Raw genomic sequence first — 24,416 nt, 5'->3', positions numbered from 1 at the left:
AAACACCACATGATATGGGGAAGATGGTGGTGATTCTATATATTAACAAATCCGCCAGGAGATACACTCCGAACTGATTATGCCGCTTAAGATGGTATATGATAGAGAGGGTGCAAGATGGATGCAATGTTCCTATGTTGTGTTGAGGTATATGCTCAAATTAAAATAATTTTTTTCTTATGGTCACCTTTTATTAGGATGGCGGGGTGCAGCACAAAACATTCAGAAAGTGTCTACAAAATGGAAATGGGCAGAAAGTTGTATTGAAAGCTACTGCAAACAGTAACTTCAACACAAAGAAAAGTATAGAAAAATATAGCTTTCCACTCGAAAATGTGTCTAGTTTTTGTATCTAAATCTCTCGTTTTTAGGCTATCCATTTGCAACTTTGACCCTCCTTGCTACTACTTGCTGAATGGTCTGGTAAACTGGGACCCAAGCGCAAGATCAACTTCATAGTATTATCAGTGGAATCCCTATCAAGACACCGGCCCAGGGCTTTTCTATGTATTTTATAAGAAAAAATAAAAGTGCACTTTGGCAACTGCTCTCTTCCCTAGTTTCTGTTCACTCAATTGCACTAGGACACCTGTTAACTAAGACCTACAGAAGTAAATCAAAGCAGTGGTAGAGTTGAGTTCTGGTAAACCCAAAGCTGCCAATATGATGGTGTTATGAATGGAACTCGAGTCGATTAGGAGTCTGTATGGACTTTCTCTTGGTGACCTCTTGCCGGTGTTACTCTGCATGCTTTGCACCTTGCAGATACCATCTTGCTCAAATCCAATTCAAGTTATTCTATTATGGACATTGTTTTATGCTGTTTGTAATGACAACTGACACATATTACCCAACATAGAATTTAGCTTAAAAGTTGTAATTTTTTTTTGAAAACATGGATAGGACTTCACTTTGAATGTATTTCACATGAATTCTGCAGTGTTGTTACTGCTAAAATTAGAAGGGAAAGACATAAAAAAATCTCAGCTCTGAAACGGTATACCCTTGCTGGAAGAAATGCTATTCAATCTTGTGGATGACCAAGTAATTTGAACAATGTGTACAATACAAATGATAACATGTGACCCACCCAAGACTGGGAATTCCTTAAAATGGCAATAATGCTTCTTCCCAGATACAAACTTAAATCCCACTGGAAATCCAGTTACGTTCTGTTCCAACAAAGACAACATGTAACCAGATCAAAAATAAAGAGGATACTTTTCTTTGGGTTTAGAGCACATGGTAGAGCACTGTGTGCGTTTACACCAACAGCATAATCATGGAAGGACCAGAGTTCCAGATGGAGACATACACCATGCAGAGAAAGTACTCAAACTGAGAAGGATGTCTGCAGCCTTTTAAACACCGGGATGGTGTCTAGTCCGGAACATGTATGCCCTAAAAGCAAGATAACAATTGGGAGAGCAATAAAAGGTGCCAACCACAGCAGACACTACATAACCTTTCAAAAGACCCAGTTCTCACCTACTCCTCCAATACAAAGCGTACAAACTTTGAGCAGAGGTTTGATTTTCCTCCCTCGTTAAAGGGTCATTCCCTTTTAAGCAAGTTTTTTTTTTTTTTAAAGTTCTTGTATTAACTAATTTCTTGAAAACAAGACCTGATATAATGTATTACGGCCCACTGTCTAGAACACTGCTAAAAAAAAATAAAAATCATCCACAGGTGAATAAGGATTAAAAGGAGGTGGTCTGTGATCACAAGGAGGGGGTCTGTGATCACAAGGAGGGGGTGGTACACAGTACCTGGTTGAGGAGGGGAATGGGCCAATGCATGAGTGAAAGGCAATAAGGAAAGCTGGAGAGGAGGTGAAAAACACCCATAAAAGGGTGACAATAGGAAAAAGAGGAGAGCCATATGTCAAAAACACACTAGAATGTATAAAGACATGAGTGAGTTTGAGCATGGATGTGCAGGAGAGATCAGAGCATAGAGGTGAGGAGAATGCTTAGGTGCATGGTTCTACTACCATTTACAATTGTACTGTGGTTCAAATCGTTCACCAAATGAGATACACTCTAAGCAAGAACATCCGACAGAGCCTGTTCTTATATTGCTTACTTAAACATTTTGTCAGCATATGGGGAATCCCAAGTACAGTTTAGGTACAAAAGCAGGCAGAAAAGTTCATGCTTTCCATGTGGCACAGTGTTAACAAAATGCTTACACTCAAGCATAAATTATTCCAGATAGGTTTCTTACACGATCAATGAAGGCATGAGGCCAGTCAAGCCTTTTCCTAGGAGACATTCTACGAGAGCATGGAGTGTATTCTACGGTGAAAACTCTAGGAAAGGAGCAGGATGTGCCATGTAAGACTCCTACTCACCTTGATCCTTTTTATTCCCAACATATACATAGTTCAGCTGACAATTCTTATGGGAAGCAATGTCTGATGTGTAACGCTAGAATACCATCCAGGTACTGTAGGTCTTGCTATCATTATGATAATAAATTGTTATTATGTGTACGTGCTGGGTTACCTCACTCACTTGTTCTACTGTTGAGCAACTGTACCGTCGAGTGGGGAACTTCTCTAAAGGTATTACTCAATTAGTTACTCCAAACCCGCAGGTTGAATTTTCATGTCCATACAACAGGTTGCAGAGTTCCATCTCCATCTCTCTCCAAAACTACAACAGCCAGGCGACAGAGGGGGGCGCAGACTGTCTGAATGCTGAAACTGCTATAAGTAATTGGCTTAAATAGTCAGGAGCCAATTTGGAGAGAAAGAGTCTTCTACAACAACCATAAAGGGGGGCTGGAAGCAGACTGGAGCTCATAATGCGCCAAAATAAATTCACACAAGGTTAACGCTTTTTCTTCTGATGCTCATGGTTTGTGTAGGTCCTTTATTATCAAACATCAGACTCGAAAGAAGATAACATGTTGAAAAAAAAGTCACTCTTATAAAAGTTTTTCAGCTCCAAAAGATTCACATACTGTCCTGCTCTTACTGTAGAAGGTAAATTAAAATGACACAGGCCACGAGGTGAAAGTCTCTATAACGTGATGTCATAATGCGAAATTAAATTAGTGTTCCAACTGATTTTAACAACTAAAAGTTAAACCAAGATCCCAAAGGGCCTCCTCATGTCAGCAGAGGATAGTCTAGGCCTGTGAATAGATCACAATACTCACTGTGGAAATCTATATTAATAGACCTTCCTTTCTTTTGCATATTGAAAGATATCGAAATTATTAGATATACCAAAGCATTAGCAACAAAAGAACATACCAGAAGGTTATGCAAAACCAACTTGCCCTCCCCAACAATTCCACAAGTGGATGGATACCCATCAGATTTCAGAATCACCATAAGGCAGTGGTTAGGAAGTTGCTTTTTTGTATGTTTGTGAAGAATGAGGAGAGCAAGAAGCAAGACCACTTCCTATTCTAAATACTAGCTCTGCACGGATGTTAAGCTATGAAGGGTTCTCTAGAGTATTCAAACACCAGAGGCAGCTGCCTATATTGAAACTCATCTAATGAAAGACAGACAAGCGTAAAACTGTGGCCTGACCACACCTGGTACAGTAATTAAAATCAGAAGCCCATGTTTAATCAACTGAAACAATAGAAGTTTTTAATCAAGATGAAATGGGTGAAGACTATGACAGAAGATATGTAATCATCTCTGCATTTAGGTGGATGCATTCTGACAACAGTTTGGTTGATGTGGAACAAATGTGGGACTCTGAATCAGATTTATCTTGTAGATTCCCATCTTCTTGAAATAACTCATACTATTCTTGTGCACAATAACTCCTGACAGTATGTTTTCCACAAACACAGTGCCAAACATCGCAAGATGCAAACAATGATCAAAGAAGGACCCACACTTTAAAAGACAGTCACAGAACAGTTTAGAGGATCTGCCCTTTCAACTCCTTAACTTAAAGAATAGCTCTTCAAAGAGCCAATGGCCTAAAATAGCATATCAATGATCATAAAACAATCATACAGAAAAGTTTGAACTTGGGTGAAACCCCCTTTATTATCGTATTCTAGGGGTGGAGTGAGCCACTTGAATAAGGGCCTGTACACGCTTTTATTAAAGCAATAACAGAACGTGCAGAACCCTGTTCACAGGCTTACAAGGACTGCTAATGCATGTGCAGGGGAACGCCCACAGCTGACTGAAGTCGCATGTAACCTCACAGATGCAGGAGTATGCATGGGGCATCCACAATCCTTATTTTTAGGGTGGGGGGTGGTCCTGTATGCCCCTAGAATGTGGGTAGGGTCATAAGCTAGTGGAGTTAGTGGAGATTCAGCTTATGTACAATACCCTCAAGGCCTGTATGCATGCTTTAAAGGAAGTGTAAAAAGAACAGGTGATGGACGGAATGCTGAACAATGCAAACATTCACCCCCAGTCACAAAGATCTAGGTTTAATCCATCGTTTTTTTGGTGAGCAAAAACGATGGATTAAACCCGCCCTAAGTGGGAAGGGTATGTGCAGACATGGGTCCCATGCTCACTGCGCAACTGGATTCAAGGTAGCCTGGCTGATGAAGGGTGATACCCTGAAACCAGTCCTAGGATGCTTGTTCCGGTCCAGGGAAAACCTGGCTTGGCAGTTCGGGCAGGACTGTTTCCATGGGGAGCAGGGTCAAGACTGGTTTGCATATGGCTAGGTCCAAATGATGGATTAAACCCAGATCTTTGTGACCGGGGTTAATGTTTGCGTTGTTCAGCATTCCGTCCATCATCTGTTCTTTTCGCATTTAAAGAAAGTATAAGCATCAGAAAAGGAACTTTGCTGCACTGGGAGCACATCTCAGTGCGAATGAAGGACCACAATGCTTCTGAAGCGCCTCCTGGTGCACAGAGAGGAACATATTTAGCAACGCATAGGGGCTTTGATACCATATCTGTAATGCCACTGTGTGGTGCCTGCAGAACTTCTATATGTTTTTACTTAGCAGCAACACATTATGTAAAGTGGCCCCTGTGTGGTGACTTTAAACAGAAGGTTCAGCACTTCTCTTAGACCACTACAGCAGCCATTGCCCTAAGAGACATAAAATGATCATGACACGGCCAGGCGAGGGCCACTTGCACCCCTAAGTTATGCCAAGGCTTCGTTTTCAGAAGAAGTTTCAGTTTTTCCAAACCAAAGAAACTATTTCTTCAATCCAGTTTTTTGGCCTGATGAATTTAAACACTTTTAATTTAGGCTTGTGCAAATGTTCTGTTATGTGGTGAAATACTGCATAAGTCACACATTTCATGTGACTTCTTGCCAGCGGGAGGACAAGTGGAAAATTCCTCACGTTGAAACACGTTCTCCCTGAATGAGATATTTTCTTTTCGAATCAATCTCTTGTCGGATCTTGCATGAGTTTTCTGTATGCGGTATACCCTTTCAAAAACGTTACTGGCAAACTGTATGTCATATCCTGTGCAATTTTGGAATACGTATGCATATTTCTTTAATTAAAAAAAAAGCCATTGTTGTATAACCCTGGCTCCTATGTTCCTACAACGTTTTACCACTGAAGACACATGTATCTTTATAAACTTTTGAAAGTAAAACGGTTAATCACAGAGAACACACATCTGTGTATGTGGTTACGTTAAGAGGTATACAAAAAAATAACACAACATTCCTGACATACTTCAGGTATCAAAAAAGGAAGGCGAGATGCACTTGCTAACAGAGCACGTCAGGAGTACTGAAGAAACCAAGCATTTGCAAAGCCAATAGGCCTGGCTTTAATGTGTTAATGGGTGCTAACATCGTTTGTGCATTCCTGCATTTGCATGACTCAGAACTATAGAATTTGTCAGTACTTACACCTAAATTATGTGCACTTATGCAAATATAAGTGTGTGTACATTTATGTGCATACGCCCAGTGCAAAAAGGAAACAAAGGACTTATTTCTGATACCATGTACTAAAGTGAAAAACACTATATTAGGTGATGATTGACCACACTTAAGAAAGTCCCTTAAGCATTTCAATGCAAACACTCTATAGGAGTCAGAAAGATGCAAACAGCCAATAGCATGAGGTGGGAGAGAAATTATCCTCTGTTTGGGCCCAACCGACTCACTGTGTAGTTTAACGAACTGGTAACAATAGGTAACCTGAGCTCCGATGTCAAGCCAGGCCTAAAAAGAGCGCGCACAAACAAATATTATGAAACTGTCAAAGACAAACACCTTATCGAACAAAATGTGCATCATAACAAGTTCCCACCATCTGAGTCACAGCCTTAAACTATTAACTATTCAGCCTCCTCAGGGTTCTCTGCTGAACAAACAGCAGCGCCATTCTGGGTGCCTCGGGTAAAAACATAAGCATTCACTTCCAAAAAATGTCAGAGTCACATGGCACGATAAGCCGGCTTACTAGTAAACAAGCCAGATTCACAGAACTGAGGAAACCGAGTTCACGGGACGATGCTTTGGAGGCATCTACCTTGTTTGACAAGTATTTCTTTCAGGATTTAAAAACAGCATTCAGTCTCCGTGATGCTTTAAAAGGCTATCAGTGTTCGTGAACGTAAATAAAGCATGCCATAAAATGTAGAAGGCAAAATCAACTAGTTATTTAAGCAAAGGTCAAGAGAACCTTTGCAAACAAGAAAGGGGTTCAGTCCTACATCAAAGTCTTTATTTATTTATTTTTTTAAATTTTTTTTTTTTTAATTCGAGGATATCGTTTACTGACATTTAAACCTCAATAACCTTTGTACAACGCACGCAGTAATGATATTCGACAACACAAAGACAGTGACAGCAAAACAAAACTAGGAAGCTACACAAATCTGCCAAATTTCTTACTTTTACATGGAGACCCTATTTTGTCTCTGGATTTTTCGAAAACTCGGTCACAATTGTCTTCCACTGTGATGCAAGATTTATAACAGATGTCTGTGCTGCCAGCCACATATGCATGTCACAAGTCTGTTTTTACTACGATGAAGACCCCAAAAAAATCACCCAAGAAAAATGTACTATGAAGGCTTAATTGTAGCGAGTTCAGGTGGCTGTTTCAATCGGGTGCTGCCTTTTATGCAACACATTATATGTTCACAGTGAGTTCCACTTTTACCATCGTAGAGAGAGAAAAATACTTCCTCCAGGATTTAGAAGTATTTTATTGCAGCGGGACACCCAAGATAGGTGCTATTCTGGGTCTTTTTCATTATTCTTATTATTGAGACGGTGTTCCGCGAATTATAGACTATTTGCACACACGTAGATTATTAGATTTCAGTAAAGGAGCGCCTTTAATCTTGCTGTGTCTTATTTTATTCTTTGAAAATGATGATGCAATTGAGGGTTTTATTTCTTTCTTAGAATGCCAATAGTATGCATGGTTGTCTATTTAATACATTATTGAAATTATTTACATAGACTTTATGTGTTCTCCTTACAGTGCCTAAACTGGTATATTGATATGCTTACTGGGACTAGCTCCAGGGTCCCTTTTTTTGTGGTTGGGGGGAGGGGGAACAAAGGGGGGATGCCTGTGTGTAGTTCTCATGCACAGGGGCGTGGGGCACAGATATCCTTGGGACTTCCAGGCTGAGCAAGGGAAGGACCTGAGACTTCGGGTGATGGTGTGGGAGTGGTTGATTCTTGTGTGGGTGACTGACAGAGGACCAAGAGATTGTGTTCTTTGAAACCTGTATTTGTGAGGAGAGCCTATGCAAGGCATGGTTGTTGCAGTAGCTCCCTCCTGAATTTTACATGGGTAAGGGACAAAGGCCTAGGAGGGATCCTGTAGCAGCCAGCAGCTTTAGGAGGGAGGGGGGGCGGGAAACACACACACACACACACACACACACACACACACACCCCCATTAACAACACTCATAACATTCAAACATGCATGCACGCACCAAACATTCATTTTAAACCATCACACACACACACTTACCTTCAGCCTCGGAGGTCCCAGGAGGGTTGGGACTGCTGCCTTCCCTCATTGGCTGACCAGGGAAGGCAGCAGTCACAGCCTCGTCACAGAGTGGGATGGGGTCAGTGAGGCTGCTGACCCCACCCCACTCTGTGGCGAAGTGTCACTGATTGACACTCGCCCTGGGCGCTTCAGGCTTAAACCTGAAGAGCCCAGGTCGAAGTCAATGGGTGACGCTTTCCTCGTCACCCAGGGGAGGGACTCGAGGAAACTTTGCTGAGCCGAGGAGGTCACGCCCATAGGAGCTGTGACCTCCTCAGCCCAGCAAAGTTCAGCTCAGGCAGCCAGGAGTTTGCGCAAATTGCGCATGTCTGCTTCTGGCTGTCTGACCTGAACATCTATCCCACAGCGTTTGTGTTTTGCTTTGGCCGCCCTAAGTGCGCCGGGTATGCCCAGACGTGGGTCCCGGGCTCACTGTGCCACTGGATTCAAGCTAGCCTGGCTGATGAGGGGTGAAACCCCGAAACCGGTCCCAGGATGCTTGTTTCCGGTCCAGGGAGAACCTGGCCTGGCAGTTCGGGCTGGACTGTTCCCATGAGGAACAGGGTCAAGACTGATTTGCATATGGCTGGGTTCAAACTGGGGTGGCATGGTGAGCAAAATAATGGATGGATTAAACCCAGATCTGTGACTGGGGGTGAATGTTTGATTGATTCCACATTCCGTCCATCCAGTTACGCTATCCCACAGCGTTTGTGTTTTGCTTTGCTGAACATGTAGAGTGTGTCTGTCTGACCTTTGTTCAGCCTGACAAACTTTTCATGAGGGGCAAAAGGTGTTTGGTGGGGGGGGGGGGGGGAGGAGGGTGGAGGGGGTGGCCCCTTCGCCCTTCAGGATGGGCCGTGCCTGGAGGGATCCCTTCACAAGGGCATGAGGCAAGAACTTGGGGGCAGGGAAGCACTAGAATCTACCTGAGCAACTGGCAGTTTGTCCAGGATCACACTGACCCTCCTTTGTCTTCAAGGGCAAGAGCGGTGGGTGTACCGAGTTTGTTATCTTTTTAGCTCGCACCTTTATACACTACTTAAAATTCAAGAAAACTTTAGTGGGAGAGTGAAGTGAGATAAATAACCGTTTTGTTCTGTACTCAAAGTCTGATACACTTTTCCTAGGTGTACACTAAACAATAAATGGTCGACAATTGTATGTGATAATGAATAAGCTCCCAGTTTGCCGATTTTACTGATTTTAAAGCTAAATACAGACAGAAAGCAAATTATTTTCCATCTCTATTTATTTTTTAAATGCAGAAATATACAGACAATTGTGCTTCTGGTTGGTGGGTCTCCATGCTGCCTCCCCTGATTTCCATGATAACCACTGATCAGATAGCAAGGAAAGTAAAAAAAAAAAAAACACGTGAGATTCCCCAAAATACAGGCATATTTTTAACATATATTTGTATTATAATGCTACGCTATATTTGGCTGCTTAATTTGCTAAAACACGTCAGACAGCAAAGTAGAAGTGCATGTTTATCAGTTAAATAAATGTCTAAATATATCGTTTTACGACATTTATTCTCAAAACACAAAATAAATATGGATAAATGCAGACAAATGTAAAATAATAAATACCATAAAACCCAGAGCCTTAATAAGGAATTTTGCAAATGCATTGGACAAACATAAAAGAAGGAGAGAACATGGGCACCAATTTCTGGACCCACGTTTCCCCAGTATGCTCACCTTCTCCAGGTCAACAGTTGGTCTGAAAAGGCCTTGTGATGAGTGGCTCCGAGTGAGAGTATCGATGTTGGGTGTCAAACCACTATCTACAGCTACAAAGAGAACAATTAGCTATTCATACCCAAATTCTTGAAAATAACGATGCAATTTCAATACCCCAAAAAACAAACAAATGGTAAAGGATAGATAAGCATTTTACATTTAATAGCGCTCAATGGCTACAAATAACAAAATCACATTTTAAAAATTATGTGACCTGTGACTGCAAACTGTGGAACATTTTTTCCCCTAAACAAGTCTCTTCATTCCCCAGAGACAGATCACACTGCATCAAGAGGAGATACAGGTAGCGGAACCCAGGGTCAAACTCAAACTGAACACCTACCACAGGCACAACCATGCTAGCTGTGCCATTTTATGAGATCACATTGCACGATGCGGCCACAAGCTGAAAACACACATTTTTAACTTACAAAACAAAAAAATCAAGAATAATGGACAGTTACCTTGCTGAATTGTGGGAAAGGATTGAGAACGTCGCTGAAATGTGCAGGTGTCCTGTGTGGGCGTCGGTGAGATAGGTGATGCACCTTGTGGCGGTGCAGTGAGTTTCTCAAAGGGAGAAATGTGTGATTGGTGCTTCATTTTGAAATGCAGTCCGGGAGGGTCGGGTGAGGAAAAGCTTCCAAAGGCCATTTCCAAATCCGTACTGGGTGAAGTGACTTGAGATGTAATGGAGGCTAAAAATCCTTCATCAGTGAAACTGTGCGATTTCAGAAGTGTTGAGTGCCTCATTCGTGAAAAAGTGTTTAAGGTGGGGGTGAAGCGTCTTTTGCTTAATCGGCGGTGGTTAACTGGCGAGTTCCGTCTTAAAGGTGCAAAAGAGTTACAGGGTGCATTATCCCAGGAGGCTCTATTCCGTGTGAACCTTATATCAGTCTGTGCTTTGCACACAGTTTGAGGAGAAACAGCATTATCTGTAAAGCGGGTGAGCTGAACTGGTGAGTTATGTGGCAGAGATGTGGGAGACTGGTTCTCAGAGTTATCCCACAAAGCTGTGTTTCTTGTGAACCTTATGTCCTCCTGGGCTCTACAGAGCATTTCATTAGAATCAGCATCACTGTGATAATCTGCGCTCAACTCGCCATCAATATTGTCTTCCCAGTAGCCCATGACTCTGTCCTGAAAATCAGTTCCTGGGGACGAAGTCTCTGAAGAAATCACTGGCGGTTTCAAACCATCAGATGTGCTCAAGACAGACATAAGAAGATCTTTGATTGCCGACGCGCTGTTAGGGTAAGACCCACAAGACCCAGACAGTCCAATCACAGCGGGCCTGGAAAACTTATCTGTTGGGAGTAAAAAGACAGAGTTGGTACACAATACAATTTTCACATTACCTGCTGAATCACTGCGGCAAAAGCAATGAGGAAACACATTTGGTAACTATGAAAAGAAACAGATTTGCAAACGAGAACTTCCTCCCTTGTGAAATGAATACCCAGCGATAATTCGCGAGTACCGCAGTTTATTTCAAGAACCCCGAGTCGCGTGAAAACAAAAGAAAACAGTTATAAAGCTGGTTGGTGCCCTATATTGGAGTTGTGGAGGATTTTTCCATAAAGTTATTCCAACAGAGACAGGGTAATGGCTTATTGTAGGCCAACAAAAAAATGGAAGCAAATTCTTTCTGAGGCAGGGTGTGGATACATAAAAGCTTGACATACTTCACAGCTCCTGACACAGATGGATTTTAAGGACAAAGCACACTCAAATTTAAAATGTTTTTGTCATGAAGGTTATTAAAACATAACTCGACCAGGAAAGTTATTAAGTCAAGATAGTAGTAGGTTGACTACACAGTTCAAGATCCACAATGAACATTTATACCATAAACGTAGCGACTAAGCTTCCTTCGCTCTTATCCGCTTCTCTGAAGGTGTAATGATGAAAGTGTACCAACAGGACTTTTTGATGCAAAGTCACAGTACAGAACTGTCTATATTTGAATTTGTGGGATGGCGAGTGACTGGATTTAACTGCTGGTGATGTGGAGACTTGGAAAGCCTTATGCGTAATTACCTCAGCACCTCACACGCATTCAACTGCCAGATTTGACCTCTATTGTAAGCCAGTACTTATTAAAAATCATTATCCAGGCATATCTAGAGGGGACATAGTCACTGCTCTACATAACAGCCTTCTCCGTTAGGCTCCCAGAGCCTTTCAAGCAAACCAATAAAGGTAGCTGCTGGATATCAAGTACACGGTATTTGGTATCAGAACCATGTTACAGCTTTCAGGTGGTACCAGATCTTAGCATTTGTTGGACCTGCTAAATACTGTTGAGCAGTTGACACAAGGAGCACAAATTCCATTGCTCTTTTAGATTTTCTGCTACTATTTACTAGGACCCATATTCTGGCTTCAGTGGATCCGCCCAAGTCAGCCACAGTGTCCTGTAAAGCAGTTCCTCTTCTTTATTGACACTCTACACCATAATTTCAATGGTATGTGATGTGTACCTCAAACACAAATTTCCTACTAAACACGACAGGGGTTAGCTAATGGACCCTCTAGGGTGAGGAACCATAAGTGAGTAGCTAATTTCTTTATGAACAATCGTTTTACCTTTTGTGTTATTTCCTTACGCCCCCATCACCCACAACTGCACTTGTGGTACGGACGGGGGTGGCTTAGAGTTGCCTCTCAGATATGGGGAGTGTTCACCGTGGTGCCATTCTCATGAAGCCTTTGTGCAGCTGCCATTCTTGTTGTTCCAAGCAACAATGGGACTATTTCCTGAACTCAGGCCTATAGTAGGCCCTCCTGGTTTGCTAATACAGAATAACTAACATCCATTTTCTTGAGTACTAGCTTTTCATCAATGAAACTCTCCCCATAAGTTAGAACTCCCAGCTTTTATCTTTTTCTGCATATGAACAACTTTTTAGGTGCAGTTTTCCATTAATTTGATTTTCTAAAGTGAAGCAGGAGAAATTGTAAACTGAATATTGTATGTTAACTACATCCACAGTATCTTTATTCAATGTACATGCATTGGGTGTGACACACAAGGAACTAATATGTTGCCCACTGGCTATGTAATGTGTTTTGTGTCCAAATACATTTATGAAAGAGTATTAAACCATATCAAACAGGATGATTTGCTGCTCCATATAAACCTAAAAAGGAACAACACATTTACAGACCACAAGTTGTATAAAATCATATTTGTTTACAGTAAGAGAGTGGGAGCACTTGGCTTAGTTGTACTCTCGCTCCTAGGCAAGACTGCTGGTTTAGGGATGACAGAACTTCTGTCTGTAGGCAATTAAGCCAATCCTACAACAAGTCGCAATTGGCTCACACGGAGTAACTCACCAAAAACCCAAACAGCAAAAGGTGATTTCCGGCAGCCTTTATGCATGGACTCAAGTGCGACAACTCAGGGGGGGTTGTGGTGGAATGGAGATTACCCTTTTCTCACATTAGTAATAAATCTCAGTCACACACAGTCAATAATGGAGATGCAGGAAAGTTTTCAATTGCTTTTTTTTTGCAAAGACTGCAATCTACTGTAAAATGCATGCGGTGCAATGATTAGAATAAGGAACAATGTTAGAAACAGAATTGTGAAGATGAGTCCTGAATACAAAGACACCCACCATCTTGCAATGAGGATGAAATGTAAAATCCCTAGCATATAGAACGTAATCCCTAACCCAACGAGAGCTAGGTGTGATAAACCTAATCAGGTCCATGAGAAGCACCTCCTAATCCTTGTTACCTTGGAATGACTCCATGGTGACACAAAGGCTGGATCTGCATCAAGGAGACTTGCAGCATAGATGGCGTCAATACCATCTGGTAGGAATCCCTCTGACAACCTTGTCTGCATGAGATGTAGTTATACAGATCTTGTAGGACTCCCCAAACAGATAAGGAGGCATGCATGGGACAGCAATTATATAAACAATTCCCTCTAAAAGTACATTATGTTCCTGTCACACGTAAGTATCTCACTTAACTACGTATCTCACTTAACTTTGACGCTGATAGTGACACCTTCACAGAGTGGCACTGATGAGGTAAAATCAGAACATTTCACTAACTATAAACATATCAGCCATTTTGAAAGAAATAATTAAAGAAATTAGGCTAAGACAGAGAAAGGTTAAACGTCACTAGGTGACGGGGGCACAGGCCTGCAAGCTGAGCTAAACTCCTGATTCCCATTAAAATGAAATAGGATCCACTACACAGTGTGATTTAATTAAACAGGGCTGCTAGATGAAAACTAGAAGTGCATACTAACACACAAAGGTTTAAAGATTAGAGCACAGAAAAAACATGCATTGGCAAAGCCAGTAGGCCTCCTATACAAGAGCTATTGGCTTTGGCAGTGTTTTGCAATGTTGTACACCCGTATGGCTGTTGTCCATCATGGCTAAAGGTTAATGGCATGGAGTGTCAGAGTAGAGTGTTGTACGGTGGATTTGTTGAAGTGTCGTGTAGTGGGGAAGTAGAGTACCAGAGCTGAGTAGAGGGGAGTAGAGTTCAGTGGTAGGGAGTGTTGTAGAGTGGATTGGATTGAGTTAGTGGTTTGGATTGGAGTACAGTGGGACGTTCGACATCATACAAACTAAGTTGGAAACGTATCAGTATTATTAACAAACTTCTGTGGCAATATATCCGAGGCCCACCTCTTGTGAAAAATAAATCCTGTATCTTGTCATCTCTCAAAAATAAAAACCTTCCTAGCTATTCTTTTCAGATTTCCTTCACTCAAGGAGAGACCAGAATTACAATGTACATCAGCGTGGACCTACCACTGCGCACCTACATTGTGCCTATGTAAAGCACCCCTCTGCCTCCACAATTTCCTTTTTATAAAAGTAATTACACATTTGCTACCCTGATCATCAAAATATTAAGTTGGATACTGAGCAGACAGACCACTTGTTGTGGGTGATGGAGTATTTTTTGTGCACAGGGTGAGACGCGGTCTTAAGAGAAAACACTGCTATTCTTCACTTGGAAAAAGAATTGCCAGGTGCCCTTTTAACACGTTGAACTCAGTCAAATGAGGGCATTTTTAGACCATGACAACTTATCAAATCAACCTTTACTAAATACGAAAATCGCTGACTTTTCAAAAATTAACACTTTGAGCATCAGGGAAAGCTTTTCCCACAAAGATGCCTAGTCACAAGATCCAAAAACAAAAAAAGACATACCTGAAGGGATTTCCATTTTTGGAGTCTGATTCACGCTTTTTCTTCTTGTGGAGGGGAAGTACATTAAATTTGAGGCGTTCACGGACATGGTGACAGCCAAGGCACTCATTGCGACAACAAGCTGGAAATAATCAAAAAAGGGAACAAAAACGTTGACTCAATGCAAGAAAACCAGATAGTTTCATTATCAAAAGATAACCAAAAAGATAACCATAGCACATGCCACCAACTAAGCATTTCCTTCTCCCGACTAGCATGGACTACTGCAGACATGCTTAAAAGCATGGATCATGTGTGCGAGAGATGGAAATATCCAAACACTTGACTCTATTCAAAGAAGTTTGCCGACAGGAAAATAAAATAGCATACATGCATATTTTTTCATTTAGTCATCAAGAAGAAACTTACAACCGCATTCCATCCATCGTGGTCTGTTGCAGCATTCTAAATCCAATGGTTCAAGTGCACCTTGGTCATGCAGTGAGGGTTGTTGGCAAAGAGCTGTGCTATGATAACTAATAAGTAGTTGTCAATGCCAAAGGTGCCCACTCTTCTGACTGCTATTTGAGTCTTATGTGCTGGTTTGACTTCCAAAATCATTGACCAGCTTAGGTCTCCAACAGGACATACAGACATGGGGAAGCAAGATAGGGTTCACATTCACAGTACCTGTAAAGTGTATGAAAGGGCCCCCATGTACTACAAAATGCAGCCATGTTCAGGAGAGCTTCAACAAAGGCCCGGTGCCTAGCATTTGAGCACCCTGCCCTCAGGAATCCTCTGTGGAGAAGAAGTCAGTTTCAATAAAGGGGAACCCCGAAAAAAGCATGAAGTAGTAGAACTCCAGCCTTCGTTGCAGGAGAGATGAATGCATTTCCAGCTCAAAGGTTTGAAACTGGAGAACATTCAAGTAAAACTGTACGCTGTGTTAAAGGAGAAACAATTTCTAAATGAAGCAAATATCAGAGTTTGCAGTACAACTGTGAGTCGTGGAGTAGATTGATCCAATGGACGAGTTTAAAAAGTTGGCCATAGGAAGCATGGAAAAATCTTACTCTGCTTAGCACACATAGGGATGAAAGACTGAAATAGTGAATGAGCAAAGAGCTGAGGTCACTTATCTACACCCCTCTGATTTACCCTCACGTTTTTGCCAAAAGAAGATTTGACATTTCCACAGTCAGCGATGAAGTTTAAGTACTTTAGGAACAAATTGGAGTGGGTGGAACAGGTCCTTTTGGAAGGGATTTACAATTTCCTAGAAAAAAAAGAGCGGAGTAAGCATTGAAAATTACTACTCTTCCGCCACCCATTTCTGAGATACTGGTTGTGGAAAGTAAACCAAGAGTAGTTGCCGAACAAGGTCAAAATTAGGTGCACAGAGACACTTTCTGGAACTAGCACTAAACACGTCCATGTAAAGAACCACTTAATAATTTGGGGCCATATGTACGAAAACGTTTTCCCCATAGACACAGAATGGGTAAAAACCTTTGCTACATCTGGCCCTAACTCCCTGCTTCCTATTCTGGGGCTGTGCTGGTTAGTAAGGGGTGTATGCATGCCGGGATATTATGAGTATGACAAAAGCTCAAAAAAATGAAAGCAATGCTACGTTTTTACTATGGAGAAAGGCAAACAGGAACAATGATCTACAGCAGGTTTTCTTATTTTATGTTTTTGCTCTTGTTTAAGGGCCATTTAACAACGACAGTTCTGAAATGTAAATGTATTGTTTCAGGCAAACCAAAATGATCATCTCATTTATCTTATGGTGATGTTTTTCTCCTCAAATTTTATCTAACTTTTTTCATTTTACCTTTTGGGAAATCTGAATTAACTGTTGTGTATTGGAACAGGTGACTTTGTCACAGTTTTAGCTTGAATAACAAAACAAAACCAACATACCTTAACTGGACCAACACATTTTATTCTCATCTATTCAAGTTAAGTTATTTTAGGTTTTCAGCGACATCCTAGTTTTGAGGTCGCATGTATTCAATGTACTTCTCTAAGAGTTCTGTAAATAGTAGAATCTCTCCTTTCAGTTATTACCTGAACATTTCTGACAGAATGATGAAGTTTTAAAGAGTGAGAACTACGATGTTGTCTTGAACTGTGACTTCAGCAGCCTAATTTACGTCAAAAAGGGTGGTTGAGGGGAAACAGACCATCCCTGCATTTTGCTTCAAGAATTAGAAAGAAGCTTTTCTTTTTTAAAAAGAGACTGTTTTTTTGCAGCATCTGTTTTTTCATTTACAGTCGACCTGAAGCTCCATTTTATTCTGGGTCAAAGCAAATGCTGAAGCCATATATTACTCAATTGACCATTTAAAGGTGGGAAAGGGGGATATGCATTCTAAGTAGCACACGGCTCGAACAAGAAGGCCAAAAAGTCCGTTGGGGATGAGAGCTTACGTCAAGTTGGATAACTGTTCCTTTTAACTTCAGCCCACCTCCACCCAAAAAGCCACTTGCTGCTTGCTATGACAATCTGAATTCTAGTGCTCTTTGAATAGTTCATGTTGTCAATAACATGAACTATTCAAAGGCCACTGAGACACTTCGTTCACCTCAAGACTTACCCACCATCTGTCTCGTATCAAAGACATTCATGTTTAGAGTGCGAAAGTAGTAGAGAGGAGCTCAACTCTGAGATGTAGCCTACGGCCTTGATTGACCCCAGTAAGTAGCAGACCATCAGTAGCCAAGCCTGCCTCCCCCCACTCACCCCCACGACAGACCACATTCGTGGCAGTCACTAAACAACCACAGGGCATTGCATGACCTCAGCCCTGAGCAGAGGACTGGCTGTGCATGCCTTTGACACTAGTAGCATAGTGGCCTCTACTGTTCGGGATTTTAGTATCGCTAAAATAGGATTTTAATGTTAAAACATTTGACTGTACTTCCCCCTACTTCTGGGTGACTATATTTTCAGTTATAGTTCAGCAACTTCCTAAGATGTGCTAAAACCACAGCGTTCACAGTTTCAGTAATTGTTAGTTACCGTCTGAGGAACTTGCACGATCTAGTTTACATTTTAGAGTGAGCAAAGATAATTTTTGATCTTTTATGTTTCTGCTTTGATCAGTGCTTTTTCTATAATAAGAAATGATAATCAACTCTGGATTGAAGTACTGAACCATTTACTCAGGATTGTACTGTTTTCAAAATCTTCAATCCCACTATATTATCGAATAATGAATTATTTAAGAAAACTATGTTATCACAAAGAAAAGAAGGAAGAGTCATGGTATTAAATCCAACTTTCACATGAGACCTACACAGGTCATCTGTTTTTATTAGGCATGGGACCACCACAATTTTATACAAGTTTTCTTTACCATTTGATAAGTAGACAAATTGAGAGGATGGGACGGGCAAGAGAGAAGTTCACTACTTCGTATAAGTTATGTCATGGTGATATGGGTTGGTGCTTTGAAAATCTTGGGGGGGCAGGGAAATAGGAAGACTGAATGCTATAGGACTACCGTGAAGAGTTAAACGGGGCAATGAATGAGGAATTGGTTACACATCGTCTCCACTGATACAAAAATTAGCTGCCTATGGTCTTTTGTCTTTATAAAGACAAATACGGTTGACTCAGTGGATTACCGGGTATCCATTCCCCACTTACAAAGTTGGGGAGTCATCAATACATGTATCATTTTTATTAATTTTGGGATTGTCTGGCAGGGATCCAGCCTTCACTTTTTGTCAACCAATTAAGACATTCATAAAAAAAAAAAACGTACATAAAGGGAAATTAATAGAAAATTCATTCCAGGGTACAAAATTGCATTGTGAAAAATCAAAACAAATATATTTTTGGGATTTGCTAGCAACTGGCTCAATACCTTTGGGATGATATTTATGCATCCTTTATTCTAATGCTGGTAGGAAATGAGAGCTGACAGCCCTTTTCATCACAACCAGTGAGAAAAAACACAAAGAGAAGCCAGTTGTGGAGTATGACTGCAGATAGCTCCTCAGTCATACTTGGGTCACAGCATATGCACAGCATATCTGGCACAAGGTAGTGAGGGGATGACTAGCATCTATAAACTGCAGGCCCACCAGACTCAGCATTGAGAACTGGCAGGGTTTGAGTAGTTGAGCCCACTTACAAACTAAGCAGAAACAAAGAAAGTTCAAGCAAAACAAACACTGAGTAAATGGTTGTGACTTTATGTACGAGAGTATGCAAACAGCATTTGTGCATGCCTGTGTTGGCATATTAAAGTAAAACCTACTGGCATTGCCAATGATTGATTTTCCAGCAGGCAATATGTCCAGAATAAAATCTCTTGTAAATGCTGCTGCAGGGACAAAACAACCATTGGCAAAGCAAATAGGTTTCACCCATGTCAGACTCACTGGCATGATCAATAATTTTTCTGATGTAACGCATTTCTACAGCACTTTTGTGGTTTACTTTAAGCCATTTTGCACAGCAGCTCGAGCTGCTGTGCAACATCCTGAAAAAAACCTGAAAGCCAAGTAGCTCTGTAAAAGCCATTTGGCACTGTTAATGTGCTTTTTTTTATTTTTATGGCGGACAGGAGTGTAGAGTGGGCATTACAAAAAGGCAAAAACAATTAATCCTAAAACTTTGTTTCTGACAAAAAGTCTCCACACATAGGCAATTTTCCAATTCTCTGCACTTGAGTAATACATTAATTCAGTAAAATGCCCCAAAGGATTTTAAGAAATAATGAATAGTGTTCTCTGACTGGGCCACTAATACTATCCCATCAGCACTGGTCTAATGTCACAGCTGAACAATGCAAAGTACATTACATCAAGGCATTTATGAAAATGTATAAGTAATTGCCTCCAATAGCACTCCTGCCCCACATCCTGGTGCCATTAAACCAATCAGAAACAAAAAGGCAATATATAAATTAAGTCACACAAGTGAGATGTGCGGGAGAGGGGGCTAAAGGGAGCAACAAGAATGGACAGCTTAAAATAATATAATGCAAAGAGCAACAACAGACAGCAGGAAGGGAGGGGTGCATCAACAACGGCCAGTGAGAGGTGGCCAGGGGGATGGGGTGAGGTAAGCAACACCTAGGGGCTGAAGGACATCATCACACAGATTGCAAAGTCATTCACTCTTCAAAAGTACATGTCCAAGAGTAAATTATAAAAAAAAAAAAAAAAAAGAAGAAAAAAGTACCTGTAGGAGCCTCTTGCCAGTGGAAGGACACTGGCTGCAGACAGGGACCTGTGCTAGGTATGTGCTCCCTGGCAGACAATGCTGAAGGCCCGGAATGAAGCAGGAAGGAGAAGGAGACACTGACCAATCAGAAGCAAGAAAAAAAAAAAAGACACGGAAATCAACCAAAGGTAAGTAATGCCAAACTCTAAGCCCCTTTAATTTTTAATTTTTTTTGTTTACAAAATATTTTGCATACGCTGAGAAGGTAGACCCTGAAAAGTATGGATTTCTAAATAAACTGCATTTGCCACTCTCATATTGCAATGCAACAACTCCTCAGCAGCTTGAATGATGTACCAAATAACCTGTAACATTAGGCGAGAGAGAAATACTTCTTTGGGTGTAGCCAAAGACAACTCTATGTACAGTTTAAAGATCTGGTAGCAATATGTCAAGCAGACAGATGCGCTTTAAATCAGATTTTAAATGTGGACATCATGGTCCCTGGATGAAAGAAAGCTACAAAAGACAAGTCAATGTCTGACCCAAACCTAGGCTCTTGCATTAATTCAGCAGTATCATTTTAAAGCTGTTCTGTTTCTTTGTGTGTTAAAAGACCAATCTTTATTGAATGAACCACAGAGCAGCATATGTAGGCAAATCAAGAGATATCTCATTCCAAACAAAAAGGACACTTAATTGGAAATAGTTTTATTCCTTATTATGTCTTATGGAGTTTGTGTTGTTGACAAGCTCTTAAGCACACCTGGATGACCCCAGCAATGAGAATAAGGTTTTGCCAAGATCTCTTCTGGGTGGGTATGCCCCAGCCAGGCCCAGTCTGTTGAATTATGTCCCAATAGGCATTTTGTCCTTTCCCAACCTTGCTCACTTAATCTCAGTTAATGAGACGTGCTGAATGGAGACCAAGAATAAAACAAGAAAGCAGAGAGAATACAATTACGCAGAAAAGATTAACACATGTACATGATTTTCCCCAGACTTGTACTGACTGTGCAAAACTGTGCTCACAATGAGATAATAACCAGGACTAGTGAGTAAGCTCCAGAATCACTAAAGAGGGAATCCAACACAGCAACCTAACCTTTTGAGGAGACTGTATAAGGAGATGAGCTCTTATTTAGGAAAAAGAAAAAAAACAAGGCCCTGCTTCATCAGTCAGTAGCTATCTGAGACCAGAGAATCGTCACAGACCACACACTTCTACCCTATCCATTACCTTCTGTAAGTGATGGATCTGGTGTCATCTACTTGTACTCTCAATGATGTCTACTGATTCTCTGATAGATTACAGGAATGCAACAGGTTTTACCCTAAACATCATATTTAAGGAAAACTCTGTGAGCACCTCAACCATGGAAGTAGAGTAAGAGTGAAGAAGAGAAAAACTGTATTTGGTATGCGGTTGATGGGTTTTGAGGAGAAAATTATAGTAAGGCGTATACAGATTAGCGGTTTTATCAGGAGTGGTGCTGGAAAGGCAGCGTTACATACAGTAGCTAAAGTGTGCTTGAAAAGAAAACTCATAAGGAGCAACAAACAGCAATAGGTCGTACAAGGAATAGGCTGAGGTCATAAACAGGGCAGTGGAGCTTTGCGTGCCTAAGGGGCATAGAACGAAAGGGATGTGAAGGTGCTGAGGTTAGTGTCACAATAACAGGCTCCTAAAATTAACGGAAAGAGGTCTCTCGAAGAAGTTAGTACATGACCTAGAACAGTGGTTCTTACTCTGTCATCTGCGGATCCATGGGCGGGGGGAAAGGGGTCTGCGAATCCCACACAGGGGGTCCACAACTGCTTAAAAAAATTACACAGTAACAGCCTGATGTGGTATATATAAAGAAGCAAAACGTCAAAAAAATTTTTTTCAAAAGTTCTATAATTTATGAAAGTATTTGAAATTGGAGGCTAAATGTTAAGTTGGTATCCTCAGATTAATTTGCGGGAGCAGTCAAACAGAATATAGTATTGACGATGGGCAGCCTCAATTGGATTTGGAAAAACGTTAACTTTCCCATTAAAATTGGTATTTTTTTAATATTCTTTTTATGAATTAAAATATGGTATTTCATCATTTGTTTAGTTATTATGTAAGTTGCACAATTGTTATGGTTTTAACTAACTGAAACAATACAATCAATCACATCAATCAATCACATTTGTTTAGTGAATGCTTGTGTTCATATTTTATTTGTATTGCTTTGTGGTCAAAATAATAAAAATTGCTTAGGTCGCGGTCCCTAGATTCCAATAATGACTTATTGGGGTACCAGTATTCCAATAATAATTAAGTGTGCATCCACAGAAGTCTAAAGGTTAAGAATCACTGCCCTAGAACACTAGGGTCCGGCAGGTCTTACTGTAACTTAGTAGGTAGAAAGGCAAGCCTATTAGGTACAGACTGATCCCCAAATATGGAGAGGTGGCCTGCTACCATGGCTGAAATACAAAGCCTAATTATCTATGCACTAATTATAACTGATGTTGATGTAGCAGAAACTTAAGAACTGTCCCTCATGTCAGAGTGATCTTCTATATGTGACAGTGTATGTATTATGCTAATTCAAGTATTAATACTTTGAATGAAATGTGATGCACTCAGAAGTTATATTACTGTGCATTCATCTTAGACTAGTCACTTACATTTATGTGGTATTGAGATTAAATTACGTTTGAAGAATTCATTTGTCATTATGTTATATTTTAAAATGTAAACTACCAGTCTGCATTGAAATATTAGATTTTTGATGCTAAGTGTTTTATGTTCACATGCAAACAGAGAAATGCACTACTGCGCTACATTAATGGAAATGTATTAATAGTTATTTTGTTTAAAATTATGATAACTGGAATACTAATGGAGAATAATACTGAAATTATAATTTGCGTATTAAAAATGTGTATTATTGAATGATTAATGTGCTGTTCTAATTCATTCGCGCTAACCTAAGTGAGGCCTGCTAGACCCTGTATTTGCGATTATGCTGAAATGGGCAAGTCTTCTTGTTAACATGTATCTTTCTTTCAGATTTCATTCTCATGAGAAGGCTAGCTTGATAATTGATGCCTATTGATTTACACATAGTTTGTTTAAAAATTCGTCCTTGAGGATGAAACGTTTAGGACTGTGGACTGGCAATGTATATAAACTCTTGCAATCTTGTATGGAAGAATATAGATGGACACCATTCTCATGACAAACCTGGGAAACTAAACAAACGCTTCAAGTTGGAGTCACATGATCGATTTCTATTGGATAATACCCCTTCAATGTCAGGTGGACTGATGAACTGATAAATCATTTTGCCTTATGAACTTTAATATGTCGTTCCCCAGCTGGACTTGGGTCAGACACTGAACCTGCCCGTCCCCATGTTTTGCATTTCATGTTGAGCCCCTTAGACTCTGAGACGTATTATCCCTGCGTCCCTTGCCCTTTGAAATGCTTTGCTGAAACCTAGAAATTTCTGCCAAACCCAAAGAAGACTCTTGACCGAGCTTTTGAAATGCTGACCCTTTTCCTTTTTTATTTAACTTTTATCCATCTTCATTAGTGACCCGTTGTCCGAGATTACCTCTTTCCAAATTATTTTTGCCCTTTGTGTCTTTTGCACGCATGAGTTGCGCCCAGCACATTATCTCCTCAATGGTTATTCAATAAGGTTTTCCCTTGCCCAAAGTAAACGGAACCTTGATGACTTGAATTGCCTTAATGCTGATTAAAACTGGGCAATGCTGGTTTTCTATCCATCAGATAATTTTACTAAGGTTTTGTACTGCCTTTGTGGAGTGCTTGGTTCTCTTAATGTTAGTTCGCCTGAACTTATTTTGTCTCCATTGTCAACCCATGGCGATACTTTATCTTTATAACTTTGTCTTGAGAATTGTGTACATGACTGAGTTTAAATTTGTAATTAAACCCCTTAACCTTATTCCCGAATGGAGTTTTCGTTGTATGACCACATTGGTCATGTTGTGTAATTAAACTGGTTTGTATTGAAATTTGTGGTCTGGTTTTCCACAACCTTATACTGGGTCCAAAGATCTGTTGACCTCGCGGGCACTGATTCCTGCAAAAGAAGAAAATTATTCAGCAATATACTTGCATAAATAATGCAAGATCAACACCTGTCATAAAGATGTTTGATTTCTTAAACTGCTAAGTTGTTGCCTCAATGGCTGTATATTAATCACGTTTATGTTAAGAGCACATAGGAATGTTACCACTTGTGTAGTCAGGAGTGCATTCTCTACTTTTGTTGCTAGACACTCCAATGGTCATTGATTAAATGCTCCTAGAGATACCATAAGCCTCCAGAGATTTACTTGGAGGATGTT

At 40.6% G+C, this 24,416-nt stretch overlaps 1 protein-coding gene across 3 annotated transcripts in view; it reads right to left on the bottom strand.

Moving 5' to 3' along the window:
• The window catches only part of RUBCNL (rubicon like autophagy enhancer), a 136,011-nt gene that overhangs the window by 83,960 nt on the left and 27,635 nt on the right, over positions 1 to 24,416 (bottom strand). For 2 of the 3 annotated variants that reach the window (XM_069205390.1, XM_069205392.1), the window contains exons 2-4: positions 14,891 to 15,011; positions 10,157 to 10,999; positions 9,651 to 9,742 (exon numbers count right to left, since the gene is read on the bottom strand). In XM_069205390.1, coding sequence (XP_069061491.1) covers positions 9,651 to 9,742; positions 10,157 to 10,999; positions 14,891 to 14,999 — 1,044 coding nt within the window. In that variant the 5' untranslated portion in view covers positions 15,000 to 15,011. Of the gene's footprint in view, positions 1 to 9,650; positions 9,743 to 10,156; positions 11,000 to 14,890; positions 15,012 to 20,075; positions 20,195 to 24,416 lie in introns of all 3 variants that reach the window. The other variant, XM_069205391.1, reaches the window with a different exon arrangement.

Source organism: Pleurodeles waltl, chromosome 8 (genome assembly GCF_031143425.1).
Source record: "Pleurodeles waltl isolate 20211129_DDA chromosome 8, aPleWal1.hap1.20221129, whole genome shotgun sequence".
NCBI classification, from domain to species: Eukaryota; Metazoa; Chordata; class Amphibia; order Caudata; family Salamandridae; genus Pleurodeles; species Pleurodeles waltl.
The sequence above is the reverse complement of the archived record's forward strand: the minus strand, read 5'-3'. Positions and strand labels throughout refer to the sequence as shown.